Consider the following 17,814-nt stretch of genomic DNA (forward strand, 5'->3'; position numbering starts at 1 on the left):
GTGAAGTGGCCCAGAAAATATAATTTTCTTACAAAGAAGTTTTTGTACTCTCCCCCACCGCTCCACTTCTGCCTAGAATATAAGCTCTACACAAGCAGAGATCTTTGTGCTGACATATGCCAAGCCCTATAAATAATGCCAGGCACATAGCATTTGTTTGGATGAAGGAATGACTTCAGCCTACTTTTTGTTATGAGCATTAAATAAGATAATACATTTCTGGTCTTGCCACTGTCTGTGATCACACAGAGCTGACCTGTCTTGAAGCAGAGTCCCCTTCACGCTCCCAGATGCAGGAGAGACCCAACCTCCTCACCAACTAACAGGACATTCAAAGGCAAACCCTGCCCAGGAACAACCTGACAGGTGTCTGGTCATTGCAGGAAGCAGAACTTGAGAGCAGGGTTGGTTATGCAGAGGAATAAGACACGTGATCAATTGGACAGTCTGTTGTTGGGTGTACTAACTCATTCTTCCCCAGGCAAAGAGGAGTAAGCTGAGGCAGCAACATTCCTTATCACAGCAAGCCCCAAGGTCTCTGCAGAGATGAGTGGGAGAGCCTGCTGTGTCTGCGGTCATGTCATCATGGCTGGCTTCCCCCTGCCCAAACAGAACAACAACAGGGAGTAGGCTTGGGCCTCAAGGCTTTGGGTGATCAGGCAGGCAGCAGGTGAGGAACTCAGGCTCACTGGTTTTAGAAAAGTTATCAAGGCTGGGCACGGTGATTCATGCCTGTAATCCCAGCACTTTGGAAGGCCGAGTGGGCGGATCACAAGGTCAGGAGATCGAGACCATCCTGGCTAACACACTGAAACCCATCTCTACTAAAAATGCAAAAAAAAAAAAAAAAAAAAAAAAAAAATTAGGTGGGCGTGGTGGCGGGTGCCTGTAGTCCCCAGCTACTCGGGAGGCTGAGGCAGGAGAATGGCGTGAACCCGAGAGGCAGAGCTTGCAGTGAGCTGAGATCATGCCACTGCACTCCAGCCTGGGTGACAGAGTGAGACTCCATCTCAAAAGAAAAAAAAAAAAAAAGAAAGGAGGAAAAATTGTCAAACAGAGGTAGGGGGTGGATGAAAGTAAGTGTGAGAGAAAGAGGTAAACATCTAAATCTTCCCAGAATTCCCATATTCCATGGATCTCTGTGATCTGTGTTAACACTCTGAGCATTGCTTCTTGAAGCTTATCCTGTTTATTTGAATGCTGAGACCTGAAAAAGACAGGTCTTTGTGTCTCCAGTTCCACTGTTGTTTTAATGATGCCCCAGATTTCCAGTGGTCACCTGGAGACTGGTTCCAGGATACTTCTGCTTCCTCAAAAATGCTAGGCATCATTCCTCTCACATACTTTAGAAATGACTTCTCAGGCTTTCTTAGGTGCAATTCATCAGCTAAGATGCTAAAAATGTAATGATTATGTAGACATATATGTAGGAACAAAGTCTCAACATTAAAGATTGATAGATAAAGATGAGAAATTTTGAGTTCCCAGAGATATTCATGTCTCTACTGACAAATTTTACCCAAAGCCTTGATCTGCAATTATTTTGCCACCCCCTCACCCCACCCCAACCCCCACACCCTTCACCCTTCCTTACCCCATCCTACCATCCAGACATGTTACTGTTGGTCTGTAGAGTCAAAGGGTGGGGGAAAGTAGAGAGAATTACTCCAAAAGACATGACAAGTCAACTTTGGAACAAGTCCCACTAAGGTATGTTTCCACCTGGCTGGTTCTATTTCTGATGGCATGGTGTTAGAGCTGAGAGCTATCACGGTCGCCAAATAAAATGGTGTTTTTTCAAAGAAAACATTGGAGAAGCAGCAGAATGAGATTCAAGTATGCACTGTGGTACACAGTGTATGACTCACCATCCCACTGGTGTGTCTAGACATTTTAGTGGCATCTTTAAATTGCCTGAGTCATGATGTTATATTATATGTCTTTCTAAATGCCTCCAGGGCATAAATTAGGTCTTATTTTTTCAACATCTCCAGGATATTACCTAGCACAAAATAGACTCTTAATAAATGTGTCAGTTGAATAACTGAACATTGTAAGTCCCTAGGAACAGTAACAATGGTGAAACCCGACATTGATGTGATGACGTTTTATAGTTGACAAAGACTTCTTTCAAGTACATTATTTTATTTGATCCTTTTAACAGCCCTACAGAGTGAAGTGAGAACTCTTTTTCCTGCACCTTCCCACAGTGAAATGCTGATAACCCTCTTATCTGAAACCTTCCTTTACATGACTTTAATTAGCTTGAATTACCTCCCAGGGAACTGGACCCATGTGTGTGGGAACGACATTTTCCCCCTTCCTTCTTTGAAAGGCGTTCTGCAGCATGCAGCCTGACACCGTATAAACTAGCTAAGTGGGCATCTAGCGCCTGTGTTCGTGAGCACTTAGGGATTCAGAAATATCATCACTCTAGGCTGGAAAAAACAAGTCATCCAACCAACTCCCAAATGAGTGTGGGATTTATTTGTTTGGTGGGAACCAAGGTGCTGCTCTCATTTCAGCTTGTGCAGTTTCTTGTTGGATATTACAGCCTCACAGGACTCTGGCAAGAAAGCAAATTCCTGATAGATGTGGACATGCCGTTATGAAATGGTCTCCACTGGATTGGATGAATATGTGAATTTTATAGATATTTATTTAGGTATGAGAGTTCTAATTCTTAGTCTAGTGGTCTGCAAACCACAAACACGTGTCACTGAAGTTGCCACAACCCTTTAGACATTGTTTGTCATAACCTCTCTTCTCCAAACAGCTCAGCAGCTGCAGGCTGCACACCAGACTGTCTACTGTCCAGGCGGAGACTCTGTGTCCCAGGAACTGATGGTTGTAAATTATTTTCTTTTCTAAATGGTTCTTCTCCAGAGCCATGGCCTTTCATTAGGTTCATTGGATAATATATTTTTACCATAAAATAATGCATCCATTTACACGACCTTTACTTTTCTCTTCAACCCTGATATTCTGTCTCTTAGACTTTGCATTCTTCACTGCCTCCTTCTCTACTCTCTGTGTGCAAGTCATAAGCCAGAGAATGCTTTTTTTTTTTTTAATTCCTGTATAGCTCTAGTTAACAACATCAGTTGATTAGAACATTCTTATCTCTCCCACCCCAAAGCACCCAGTCAAAGCTAATCTTTAATTCCTAACCTCTTTGTTCAGATGTTAATACAAGATAGGGAGTGTTTGCATGTTCACTCCTGTAATGCTGTTTCAGGGACAGGAACAATCTCACAGGCCCCTGCATTGCTGTGCCTGTCATATGCCACCTGTGCCCAGACAGCCTCCTGCAGTTCAGCTCCCAGAGGCCTGGTAAGAAGAGCAGTTTGCATGCTGGTGGTCTGTGCAAGCTGGAAGCTATTACTATAGAGACGGACATACTTAAATGTTGAGGAAATTGGACTAGATGTCACAATTTAAAGGAAATTATATAGGGATTAGATGCTCTGTGCTGTACTAAAACCATTGCCTTGCATTGCATGATGTACATAGCACTCATTGTGCAGACAGCCGCCTCTCTGAGCTTGAGCAAAATCAATCATCCTTTTCATCAGCTGGAGTGGTTTTCATAATTACTGTGCCATATTTAAAATGTAGACATGTACAATTGGCACTCCATATCTGGGGGTTCCCTATCCAAGAATTCAACCAACTTTGAATCAAAAATATACGGAAAAAGACAATAAAAATAAAAATAACAATACAACAATAAAAAATGATACAAATACAAAACCATATAGTATAATAACTATTCATGTAGCATTTACATTATCTTAGATATTATAAGTAATTTAGAGGTGATTTAAAGTAAATGGGAGGATATTCATAGGTTATATGCAAATACTACGTCATTTTAGATCAAGGGCTTGAGTTTCTGCAGATTTTGGTATTCATGGGAGTCGTGGAATCAATCCCCTGCAGATGCCACTGATGACTGTTTTATTAGTCCGTTCTCACACTGCTAATAAAGACATACCCGAGACTGGGTAATTTATAAAGGAAAGAGGTTTAATTTACTCACAGTTTGTAGGGCTGGGGAGGCCTCAGGAAACTTACAATCATGGCAGAAGGGGAAGCAAACACGTCCTTCACATGATGGCAGGAAAAAGGGTCAAGCAAAAGGGTGAAAAGTCCCTTATAAAACCATCAGATCTCATGAGAACTCATTCACGATCATGAGAACAGCATGAGAGTGACCACCCCTATGATTAAATTACTTCCCACTGGGTCCCTTCCATGACATGTGGGGATTATGGAAACCACAATTCAAGGTGAGATTTGGTTGGGGACTCAGAGCCAAACCATATCGACTGTATTTGGTGCCTGCATTATAGGTGATACCTTTCTCCCTATGTTCAAACTTCAAAAGCAGAAATATCATAGATGCGTCTAGCTAAGTATTTGTTAACCCAAGGCCAGCTACTTAGAACAAAGTAAACCTCTCAGTTACAAACCAAATCTGATGTTTTATTCTATCTAGTCTGCTTCCCTCTACTATAATAGATTCTAGAACTAGAAGCAATCATTCTTACTTCTATTTATTAATTCACTTAAGCAGTCAATGAATGTGAATGGATATGAAATAATAACAATTCATAGGCTTTGGTTGACCTTAATAGTGATAATGATGATAATAACAATATTTATTCACACCTACCATGTGTTCATGTGTTACTGCATTTAATCCTCACACACAAAAATTATGATACTATCATACAGATGAGGGAACTGAGCTATAGAAGTTATGGCTTCCTTCAAAGTTCCAAACTTGACTCAAACAGTCTATCTGCCTCCAAAGCCCATGCTGTTTGCATTGTACTGAGCTGTCTCTATATGAGGAATAAGACTTCTATAGGTGAAACATTACATAATAGCACAGTAGGCATCTGGTAGAAAACAGAGAATAAAGCTATTTTAATTGGAGGGGAGCTGCTGAAGGTGGAGTAGCCCCCACTGATGTGCAGACCCAGGGTGACCACCATATAATGTGGCTAATGAAAATCAACACAAGTCAAAGCAAATGTGCTTGCTGACTAGCCCTGGACTTGGACAGTGAGTTAGAAACTCACTTCCAAGAAAGCAATTTGGAAAGTGTTCAGGGACTTTCCTCTACTCATTTAAGCCACAGATATCCCTGGAACTGTTGTTCCCTTGTGTTGCGATACATGTCTGAAGTGTTTGAAATATGAAGTCCCAGAATGCCATAAGAGGACAGACATGGACATTTGTTTTTATTTCTCACACCCCAGAGCCCCAGGGTTCAGGTTTTCTGTGTAGAGAAGGGCACTTGGGTGACTACAGAGGTACCACTTGGCCAATCCCCAGCTCTTGTGGGAAGAAGCCGGGGGGTTGTTCTTTGTGGCTGTTTTCCTTTACATGTAACTCCATTTGGGGTTTATTTTTTCTGTCTTTGCAAAACTAATTCAAAGAGAGTCTGATGTAGCTCATAATAAAGACAAACTAAGCAATCTGAAATATGTTCATTCCTTATAGCTTACCTGGAAAAGCATTATGCAAGAGGATTGATCATGAACAGACTGGCTTTATTTAACAAACTTCTCAATGATTTGCCTGTCGGAAAGGGACATCTTTTTAGCTGAATGTACAAAACATAAGCCAACCTCAACACATCAAATTCACAAATGTTGAGTTTTTCCTCCAAACCCACCTCTGAACCAGGTCATAAAAGCATATTTGATTCCATGCACAAATGATCCCTCAAAGAGCTCACTATATTGGCCCTCATGATGTTATAGAGCATTCCATTATTCTGCTAAATATATAGTGCTGATGTATTTGTCCATTTTCATGCTGCTGATAAAGACATACCTGAGACTAGGCAATTTACAGAAGAAAGAGGTTTAGTAGAGAACTCAGAGTTCCATGTGGCTGAGGAAGCCTCACAATAATGGTGGAAGGCAAAGAGGAGCAAGTCACATCTTATGTGGATGGCAGCAGGCAAAAAGAGAGCTTGTGCAGGGAAACTCTCATTTTTAAAACCATCAGCTCTCATGAAACTGATTCACTAGTATGAACACAACACAGGAAACACCTGCCCCAAGATTCAGCTACCTCCCACCAGGTCCCTCTCACAACATCTGAGAATTCAAAATGAGATTTGGGTGAAGACACAGCCAAACTATATCAGCTGACATGTCACAGGACATTAGAATAGGATATTTAAAGTAAGGTGCTAATTAAGTGGTGGAGAAATAGAAGAAAAACAGAATTCAACATTGAACGACCAACAGAAGCTTCTCTAAAACGTTTGAGCATGAGCTGAGCTATAAAAGATTATTTAGAAGACATTCTAATTTTATTCTTATTTTTTAAAAAGCTGAAGTATGGCTTCCTTAGGTACCCGTTCTGAACTGGTCGTATGTAAATGCTGGGGTTTTCTTCCAGTTTTTATGGTAGGGAGGCTGTGGTGTGTGCTTTTCTGGTGTCCCCACAAAGTGGACCAAGGTTGGGGATCTGATGGTTCCTGACCATGAGATGAAGCTGTATCTGTTCATGTGCACATCAATAGGAGGGAAAGTCCTGAAAGTGGAGCTTCCAGGTGACACCGAGTAATCCAGTTGTCCTAATTCCCCGAAGTGAAACGGCTGTAACAAACACATGTCAGTGCTATGAAGTCTGACTTTCATAGAAGAAAAGTGTCTAGCTCTGAATAAGGTCTCGTAGAGGTGGGTTTTCACAAAACCTTATGCTGAGCCACTTTATGTCAGGGAATAGATTGAAAATCTTTACTTTAACTATTAAAAACCTAATCAGTTCTCAACCAAACCTCTGACAATGAATAAAATTGGCCACTGTATAGAACTAGATTGTATCTCCATTTCCCTTCCTAAAATGGATGTGAGAATATATATCTGGACTCTGCTCTGTGATATGTCTATTCTTGTGGCAAAAGAGCCAAGACATCTATCAGCAGCAGCTCAGTCTATGATATTGTATTGACCAGCAAACATTCATTGAGTCTAGTTGGATCTGTTGATAATTTTAGTGCTTCAAGAATCTTAGATGGTAAAAATACTATATCAATCTAAAATTTTTCTTCAGTTTGAACTGATTTCCCTCAGCTCATAACTAAGATAATATTTAATTTTTTTCCCATCAGCCTCAGCGGACACAAGAGTTGTACAAGTGGCTTTATGTTATCAAGTTTTTACTTAGCTTTGGAACAACTCTCTGTCTCTCATCTTGACAGCAGAAAAAATGTTGTGAAGTGAGAAATTGTACCATCAGAATCATTCATCTGAAAGTGACAGGAATAAACACACACACACACACACACACACACACACACCCCACCGGTAGTTTTTATTAAAAATTAAATAAGATCTAAAATTGAATAAATCTATTCAAACTCTTTACTTTAGGGGAAAGGAGAAAATAAGTCTTCGCAAAGAAATGTTTGAAAAGTAGACTCATTTCAATAAAGGCATCTTCCTGACCTGCACTCTTCTTCATCTTGCCAAGCTGAAGGTTTGCTTGATTGTTTTAATTCATCTAGGAATGTATGGCAATGCTCAGTATGAAGTGTGTTTTTCAAAAAAACTACTTGAAGTGACCTAGTAATTCACAAGGAAGCTGGAACAACACTGAACTCTTCCCCCACCCATACTGGCAAAGCCCAATGTCACAGCTTAGAAAACCCTGATCATTCTGCTTCCTTGTAGCCTCTTTTAATTTTCTGACAAGTCCCTATGCCCTGTCTCAGTGTCTAGTTCTGAACGTTTAAATTCTTTTTTCTCTCTAAGGAGCTATTACTGGGGCTTTCACTTATTAGGACACTGTGTGTGTGTGTGCGCACACACACCCGTGCATGTGCAATATCATCAAGAACTAAATGCAGCCACATATATCTGGTTTGAAAACACAGAATACAGAATCCTGGGCCACATTGACACAACAGTTCTTCCTATGGATGGTGTTTGTGAGATTCACTTTCTACCAGTGATTTGGGTCATTTCTTCCTAGGTATTTTTTAATCTCATAAAGTCGGAGAGATTTCCATCGCTATCCAACCTCCTTCCCTATCCTCCTTAACCCAGGTTTCTCTAAGACAGTCTAAACTTGATCCCATGGTGCTATAACAAAAACAAGACAAAATAACAACAACCAAAAGTCACACAAAACAAAACCTGTCTGTGACCAAGGAGAAAACGTACCAATGGTCATGTACCTCACCTTCTCTAGGACATTCTAGAAATTCAATGGACATCAGCCCCTCACAAAGAGGCTTCTCAGACAAACTGTCCAGTTAGACAGGGGGCTTATGTCTGGTCACTACCAAAAATGAAGCAATAGAGAATCCTAATTAAATAAAGCATTAAATAATATTTTCCTTGTTTGAAGCATAAAACTTCTTGATTTTTTTTTAAAGGTAAGCTTTTCTTTCCCACTTTATTCCATGGTATTTATCCAAGTATCTGAAGACAGATCAGAGTGGTCAGTAAAGACTTAAAAATAAAAATCTAGCCTCATAATTTCCAAATACTTTTAGCAATTGGATTTAGCCTAATGCAGTGTTGCTGTATGTAGATTCTGCCTTGGCAGAAAAAAAAAAAAAAAGGTTTGGTAATTAATTTTTACACACTGTATCCAAAGACTGCTTCAAAAGTTTTTGAAAGTATTTTTTGTTCCCTGAAGGAAGGAAAACACGCACACCCCCACCCCCACCCAACCTCTTATTCTAATTTGCATTATTCACATTCTCAACAAACCTCTCTTTCCTTGGGTAAACTTTAATACAGTCCTTGTTAGAATTCTCATGGATCATAAATCAGTGGGATCCAAATAAGGCCCTATTAGTTCTACTTATAAGACATTTACCATGCTGGGCGTGATGGCTCACGCATGTAATCCCAGCACTTTGGGAGATTGAGGTGGGCGGATCACTTGAGGTCAGGAGTTCCAGACAAGCCTGGCCAACATGGTGAAACCCCATCTCTACTAAAAATGCAAAAATTAGCTGGGCATGGTGGCACACACCTGTAATCCCAGCTACTTGGGACACCGAGACAGGAGAATCGCTTGAACCCGGGAGGGCGGAAGTTGCAGTGAGCTGAGATTGCGCCATTGCACAACAGCCTGGGTGACACAGTGCGACTCGGTCTCAAAAAAAAAAAAAAAAAAAAAAAAGGCATTTACCTGAAAGATAAAGTCCTGCTTCTGGACGTCTTTGGAAGCACAAAATAAGTTTCTGGAGTGGCAGGGCCTTATTTCCCTTCATGAACACATTAAGCCAAAACACATGTACCTCACTTTGGGTTGGGCTTGCCATCCTGATAGAGCATAATTATGTGTTAGGAAAATTCAAATCAGGGAGCAAGGGTTAGTGAATAATGGGTAAAAGGAATGATTATGAACCAAGAGAATGAGCTAATCATTGATCTTGCTCCATCTGTGCACTGAGATCCTCCCAGGAGCCCTTACAGTTTATAAATCAATCTTTTCATGATTTAATGACAATCTTAGAGAAAGATCACCATCAGTCTGCAGAGGGGAAGATCTTTCTAGCATTAATAAACAATGATCTGTTAAACCCAAATCAGATGAAATTATTGACACTCACAAAATTGTTGTTTTCCAAGCTGCCCTGGGGTTTGGATAAAGACATTGGAGGAACTATTTCATGGTAAAAGGACTGTTTTGGTCCTGAAGGTCCCAGTGGCAAAGCCCTTATGAGAACCAGCGGATTCTAGACTTATTCCAGGATGGACTACCATGGAGCTACTCATATGAAGGCCCAGGATTTACTCAATATTGGAAGAGAAGGAAAGGAAAGGAGGAAGAGGAAGAAGAAACAAAATAGTTCTTAGTGATTCAACACCTACCATGTGTATAGCGCCCTCATCATTCATTTTTATTAGTTCCAATGACAAACCTATAAGGTAGACTTTATTCTTCTACAGGTCAGAAAACTGAGATTAATTGACTTTCCCCAAGCCATGTATTTATTCAGCTAATATTTATTATGTATCTGTTTTAGGTGCTGGATGAACAATGGTGGACAAGGCAAAACCTTTGGGGAGCTTACATTTTAATTAAATAATTTTTGAACACTTTGTTGACTATAACTCACAATAAAAAACATATGTTAAACTAGCACAATACGTACATCTTATTAACACACACATATATTTGAAACAAAATGTTTACATGCATAGAGTTATCCTTATTGCATGTGATGCATGCTTTGATATTTTCTTTTCTATTGTATATCTTTTTAAAGCCAATTAAAATGACTTTGTTATCAACTAATGAATCATAATCTAAAATTTGAAAACATTGTCTTAGTTGACTTGAATAGAATAGGAATAATATTGATATTAATCAATATCAAGAACTCCAAAGTTATTTTGATAATTCAAAAGCCTAGGGAAGTATCTACATCTTTTTCAGTGTACAGTTTAATGGCCTAGAAAAGGAAGATGAGAAGCGGGAGGAGAGCTGTCTGTTTCTTCACAGCCTGGGGTGGTTTGGTGGATGTCATTTAACTTCAGTCTGGATTTGCCAAGATGCTCAAGCTCCATCTCTTCTTCATAGTGTGTCTTCTGTTTACTCCCAGCAATAATAATGTGTTTTATTTTCCTCTAACCTTTTATTCTTCCTGCATAGGCTAACAACAGAATATCCAGGTCACTATGGTGAGGACATGGACATGATTTCCTACAATTATGATTACTATATCCGAGGAGCAACAACCACTTTCTCTGCAGTGGAAAGGTGAGAAAGATAGCCCCTTCCCCATGGGGCTAGGGTTAAAGGAGCTGGGACTAACTCCTGCAAGGATTATACCTGCAGGAATTTATGAACACACACACACACACACACACACACACACACATACATATATGCAGAATACAAGTGCAGATTTCTTACATGCACATATATTTCTGCAGGAACTTTGACCTGAGTTTTTCCTTATTTTAGTTTCCTACCTGGTCAAGGATTAACTTCAGATTTGGCTGGAAAATGGGAGGTAATGGGAGTGAGCTGTTCTGACGAGCTCACCTCGTGGAGCTGCTCACCTTGGAGATGAGGGTGGATTCCAGCCTGCTTAAGAGCCAAGTCCTAAACTTGGTATCCCTTGATGGTCTAAGATTTTTCCCCTTACTCAATTTCAAAGAGTATTTTTCCTCATGAAACACCAAGAGGAGAAGGCAAATACAGTTAGAGGGGTGCCCATTGTCAAAATGGACCCCCTTCAACCCCATGCCTCTATATGATCCCTACTTTGGGTTTTAGGAAAGAAGAGAGAAGAGAAAGAAAAGGGATTGGAGATAAGAAACACACAGAACCTACTGTCCTAATCTGTTTGGGCTCCTTTACCACATTACCTTAGACTGGGTAACTTACGAACAATAGAAATTTATTGTTCACAGTTCTGGAGGCTGGAAAGTCCAAGATCAAGGCACCAGCAGGTTCAGTGTCTGGTAAGGGGCTGCTTGCTGCTTCAGAGATGTTGCTTTATTACTGTGTTCTCACACATGGTGGAAAGGGCAAGCCAGCTCCCTTCAACTTCTTTTATATGGGCACTAATCCCATTCATGACAGCAGAGCCCTCACGGCTTAATCACCCCCCTAAAGGCTCCTCCTCCTAATACTATCACATTGAGTATTAGGTTCCAACATATAAATTTTAAGGGGACACCAACATTCAGACCACAGCATCCACCAACCATATTTAGAAATGAAAGGATTTAACAATCCCTCAGTAAAGCTGACAAAAATTAGTGAAAGAAGAGAATTTAAATGGCCTGAAGAAAAAACTGCACTAACCCTTTTTTCATCACCTTTCTCTCACAATCAACTCCTTTGTCCTACCTCAAATACATCAAAACAGTCAGAAGAAAACAAGAATTGTACTCCCTACTAATATAGAGAAAGGTGTGGGTAAATTCAGGTGTTAATGATTGGTTTGGCCTACTTTTAGTCAGCTGATAATCACTTTTTACACAGAAATGAATTCCTGAAAAGTTACCAATAAATATTTTGCAAACCAAATAACACTTACATTAACTCATAAGATAGTATGCTATGATGAATTTGAGTGTGACACATCTTTGGTGTGTGTCTGTGTTTTCAAACAGAATTACATCTGAAATAAAGTTAACTTATTTAATATGACCTAGAATTTCTTTTTTCTTTTTTTTTTTTTTTAAAAAAAGACATTAAGTAGCTCTGGAAAGGCACAATATATATTTCAGGCTGATCAGCAAAAACCTTTATGTTTACCCATAGACAAACCACTCAGTTTGCACACATTACTTATTTTTACTTTAGATATACTTTAAACTAGCCTAGTTACCAATTTTCTAGAAGCAGAAAATTAGAAAGGGAACCCACTATATAGTACTTAGAATGAAACTCATTCCACCAATGAGAATAAATAGCTGGATGACATGACAACAAATATGCGTAAGAACAATAAAGAAAATGAAAGGCTGAAGAACTCAAAGAACGTGGGTTGTTATTTAGCAGGGCCATGCTCCCCAAAGTGCAAAACAAAATAACAGGGGTGCTCAATGCTGCAAATGATGACTTCAGCTCAACAAGAAAATTAGTTCCATGTTCCCTGTATAAGAAAGCAGGAGTGAATACAGTAAAGGAAGAGTGCCATCCAAGATTAGGATGAAATAAATATATTTGAATAGTTAAAATGCTCAATTCAATTTTCAGTAAATTCAGTTTTCAGTAAATTTTTGGTTATGTGGATTACCCAGAACCATGAAAAACTGAAATATTATGTCATTGCATTAATTTAAAATGAATATCTTCCCCCCAAAATAAAATAAAATAAATATACTCATGTAATTTTGCTACTGTCAACAAAAACAAGTAGCTTAATGACCCACAACTTAGGTTTCTTCTGCTCTGCTGAAAGATGCCGAGGCCCCCAGCTTGGAGAACTATTGTCAGGGCAGGACTCCTTGTGCAAGAGCTTTCCCTCCACATGCAAATGATAGTGGTTTCCTCTTAAAATGCAGTTTTTTCCATCTGTGCGCTATTGACATCTGGGTCCAGATATTTCTTTGTTTCAGGGTCTGTCCTTTGCATTCTAGATGTTTAGCCTACCCACTAGATGCTACTAGCACTCCACCCCAAGTTGTGACAACCAAAAGTAGTTGCAGACATTGCCAAGTATTCCCTTGGGGAGCAAATTTGCCCCCGCTGTCCTGGTGTGATATCAGAGACTGAACCTGGTGGAATCATTTGGTCTTCATAGAACCAAGTCTAAGTTTTACTCAGCATCAATTAATAGCCTTTTAAAAGAGTAGTTTGAATGCCTGATCATAAGATCTTGTTTATCTGTGTTTGTTGGTACACAGATAAATAAGACCTGGCTGCAGTAATTACAGTCATTTGGTAAACCTACATGCCACCAATTTTCTAATTTCCTTCTAAAACAATCTTTTGACAATTGCAGGAATCAAAATATCACCCAGGCTCTGGTATCACCCAGACCCTCAAGTTGATTATCCAGATTTGCATTGAGGGACTCTATACCCAATTGTTTTAAACAAATGACCCGGAGCAACAGACTCAGAATTAGAAAGCCTGCCTTAGGCTGTTTGAGCAGAGTCAGCCCCGTTTTTCAGTTTAGAAGCTGGATGGAGGCCTTGTTAGTCATAGTGTTTAGGATAAATTGTTGAAAACAGATCTTGCAGATTGAAAATGGAGATAGATAATTCTGAGTTTGTAAAGGACCCCACTAACTTTGGAATGATTTGCATAATTAAATATGGAAAACCTCTTTATTGTTGCCCTTTATCAGGACTGTGCAAAGGGCATGGCAGCCATGTGTTCTTTTGGGCTTAAGATTACCTAGTTAGGGAGACAGTGTGGTTTAAGAGAAAGATCAAGATTTGAGTCCAATAAACTGCGAATCTGAAATTATCACCTATTACTTGTACTACCTTAAAGCAAGTTAATTATTTCTCTGAGCCTGGTTCTTCACTCAAACAATGAATTGTTGTGAGGATTAAAAGAGAAAACAGGTAAAGCATCTGTTACAATGCCAGATATATTGGAGGCTACAATTATCATTATCACTGTTCAACAATATTAGACCACAGGAGTGTCATGCAATGTAGGCACTTGATACATTTCTCTTAAATGGATGAATAAAGAACATAAGTTTGCCCTGAGCAAAGAACATTCCTTGAAATGTATCCACACCACATTTTTCAAAACTTAGTAATGCTATGTACACTCTTCCCATCCCCAACCACTTAAACACATAGGTAATTCATTTAAACACATAGGCAATTCATAACTATTCTAGTGACGCCAGAATGGCAGCCATTTTCTTTTTTACTTTAAGGGATTTTTTCATTTCTCTGTAGCAGTGTTTTCTGAAGGGAAACACATGTATAGCACAGAGCCCAGTGTGTGGTGAGCACTCTGCATAAGGTAAGTGCTCAGAAAGAGTCAGTGGGAAAATGGATGGACTTTTTAAAACAAGATTTTTTTTTTTTTTCGAGACAGGGTTTCACTCTGTCACCCAGGCTGGAGTGCAGTGGCACCATCTCGGTTCACTGCAGCCTCAACCTCCAGGACTCCAGCAATCCTCCCGCCTCAGTCTCCCAAGTAGCTGGGACTACGGGCGTGCACCACCACACCCAGCTATTTTTTTGTATTTTTTTGTGGAGTCAGGGTTTCCACATATTGGCCAGACTGGTCTCAAACTCCTAGCCTCAAGCAATCCACCTGCCTCAATCTCCCAAAGTGCTGCGATTGCAGGTGCGAGCCACCAAGCCCAGCCTAAAACAAGATTCTTTACAATGAAATGGAGATGATGTTAAATAAATGCTTTTATTCCAAGCTGTTAACCCACAGGTCCTTGAGGTACTTTCTGGAGGCAGCAGGGGTGAGCTGACCACCAGTGATGAACAGAGGCCTCCACACAGCCAGTGACCTAGTTAGTCACCTTCAAGGGTGATCTGAACTCACAGATTTGTCGGCTCTTGGGAAACTGCATAAAGATGTCTTTTAAGAGCAAAGTGAGGTTAAATGTCCCTTCAGTTCCCAGATCCTCCAAATGTTCTCTGTTGCTGTTTCCCCAGCAGCGATTCTTCCTGCCCTGTCCTTTCTCACTGATATTCATTTTCTGACTCTCCCTCCCACAGGGATCGCCAGTGGAAGTTCATAATGTGCCGGATGACTGATTACGACTGTGAATTTGCAAATGTTTAGATTTGCCACATACCAAATCCGGGTGAAAGGAAAGGGGCCAGGAGACCGGAGGGTGTCCACATATGTTAACATCAGTTGGATCTCCTATACCAGTTTCTGCTGCTCTCTTTCCTTCTCCCTGAGCTGGTAGCTGCAATGCCAGCTTCCTGGACCTTTCCGACTAGTATCACACTTATAATAAAATCCACAATTAAACCATGTTTCTCACTTTTCACACGTTCCACAGCAACTGCTTTATATGACTGATGATGGCTTCCTTGCACACCACATATACAGTGTGCATGCTTACAGTCAGGCTTCTGGAGCACCCGCTGCAGCCTGGCTACTGCTTTTTACTGCAGAATGAACTGCAAGTTCAGCATAGTGGAGGGGAGAGGCAGAACTGGAGGACAGGTTCAGTGAAGGTTCTCTACAGCTATGCCTGTTTGAATGATATGTAGGGTCCCCACAAAAAGTAGGCTTTCTGCCCTGAGGGGCATCTTCCCACTTCCCTACTCCACATGAGCCATGCATGCTTAGAAATCCAAGTGCAGAGCTCCTTGCTCCAGGAGTGAGGAGACTGGGAGGTGAAATGCGGAAGTGGAAGGGTTTGGGGGCAGAGCTGAAAACAGGGTTGGAAGGATTTCCTGAATTAGAAGACGAACATTAACATACCCAGTAATGAAAATGAGTGCAGGGGCCAGGGGAACCCGTGAGGATCAGTCTCAAATGAGATGAAAACAGGGAAGCAGAGAAAGGTCAGAGAATGGGACTCAGATTGGGAACTTGTGGGAATGAGAGTGACCAGGTTGAACTGGGAAGTGGAAAAAGGAGTTTGAGTCACTGGCACCTAGAGGCATGCCCAGGATTCCTAGGAAGGCTGGCAGACACCCTGGAACCCTGGGGAGCTACTGGCAAACTCTCCTGGATTGGGCCTGATTTTTTGTGGTGGGAAAGGCTGCCCTGGGGATCCACTTTCCTTCTGCATGTGGTTCGGGAGTTCTTCTGCAGAGATGGCGCTATCTTTCCTCCTCCTGTGATGTCCTGCTCCCAACCCTTTGTACTCTTTATTACAAAAGAAATAAAAATATTAACGTTCACTATGCTGAAAATATTCAGGGTCGGTTTTTGCTCTCTACTCTTTCCCTTGGTGACTATTTATCCATTCATTCTGAATATACTGGTTAGCACTGTGGTTTGTGCCAAGCACCATGCAAGGCTCCAGGAGTACAATGATGACAATGACAGAGTGTGGTTGGGGAATTAGATATTTAAGACATAAAGTGCTAAATGCTTTACTTAAGATTAAACAAAGGAAGGAATCACATTTCTTGGCCTTTGAGTTTAGCCTAATCTTTTCTCAGCATCCTTCAACCTTCCTTATCCCAAGATGTCACGGGAATTTTTAACCCCAGCAAGCGCCTCTTTTCTTTATCCATAGCAGGTTGCCTTTTTTTTTTTTTTTTTTCCTGATCCATGCTGCTCTTCCCTCATCCTCTCTCCCAGTGGACACAGAAGAAGAGCCAGCCAGGCAAAACCCCAGGGATCGCCTACCCTGCCATACACCCCATCTAGGTGGTCAAGATGGTGACTCTCGGCCAGTGGTGATGATGTTTCCCACTGCAAGATCCCAGCATTGTGATGGGGAAGGCAGGGCTAAGGATATCTTCTCCTGCCGTAACTCTAAAACACTTTTTCATATTAGAGTTTTGCTTTATTTCCTCCATGTCATTGTTTCTGCCTCTCTGGCAATTTTAATTTATAATAAGAAGCGTCGGTGTTATTTTTCACCAAGGAAGCCATTAATATTTTAGCAATTGCAGCCTGGTTCAGGATGGCAACCAGGAAATAGCCTTAGTTGGGTGTGTGGAGCACAGCAGGAAAGGAGACAAGCAATGCCGATTGGCTGACTGGGCATCCATGAAGAAAACAAAAGGCTGGTGAGAGGATGGGGAGCTGGGAGGGTGAAGGGAGCATGGCTAGGGGAGGAGAGGCTATAGCTGGAAGAAGCCAGGAGACTATAAGAGAACATTAGCCAAGAAAAAAAAAAATTTAAAGCAACAGCAATTCAATAAATAGTGCCTGTGCCAAGTGGAATAAAAGGAGTTTTTGCTAAGAAGAAAACTATTCTTTGCATATAGATAGGCCAAGGGCAATGACAGAAAAGACACTGTCAACTTGGTTTGAATCTGAATAATTACACTTTATATTATAGGGCATTCATTAAGAACTAAGTGTCAGAGTGAATACTAAATTCCAGATCTGGTAACTGCAAATTTTGTTCTCTGTTTTTTTCATTACTCCAATCTTTCTACGAACTTGCTCCACAGTCTTGGATAAGTCACCTCTCCTTTCTAGACCTACTGTTAAAAATGAGGACATTTCTCTAGGTAACCATTGTGGTTTCTTGCAGTTCTAAGAATCTCCGAACTCTATCCCCTCCTGAATTGTTTATAAAGGGATTTTCTAAGGCATTTTCTTCCAGGAAAGGAGCCTGGAACTAGAGATGATCACCTGAGGCCTACCGCTGGCTCTGACAGAGGGTGGCTGTGTAAGACTAGAGAAATCCCCAAGCCCCCTTCCCCTCATCTGCCCAGTACAGGTAGG

General features: G+C 40.8%; 1 protein-coding gene across 1 annotated transcript in view; it reads left to right on the plus strand.

The window, feature by feature from the left end:
* Positions 1–16,307, plus strand: part of DPT (dermatopontin) — a 33,733-nt gene extending 17,426 nt beyond the window's left edge. The window contains exons 3-4 of the mRNA XM_007989602.3: positions 10,648–10,755; positions 15,162–16,307. Coding sequence (XP_007987793.1) covers positions 10,648–10,755; positions 15,162–15,228 — 175 coding nt within the window. The 3' untranslated portion in view covers positions 15,229–16,307. The remainder of the gene's footprint in view (positions 1–10,647; positions 10,756–15,161) is intronic.
* Positions 16,308–17,814: the final 1,507 nt, after the last annotated feature.

Source organism: Chlorocebus sabaeus, chromosome 25 (genome assembly GCF_047675955.1).
Source record: "Chlorocebus sabaeus isolate Y175 chromosome 25, mChlSab1.0.hap1, whole genome shotgun sequence".
Taxonomy (NCBI): domain Eukaryota; kingdom Metazoa; phylum Chordata; class Mammalia; order Primates; family Cercopithecidae; genus Chlorocebus; species Chlorocebus sabaeus.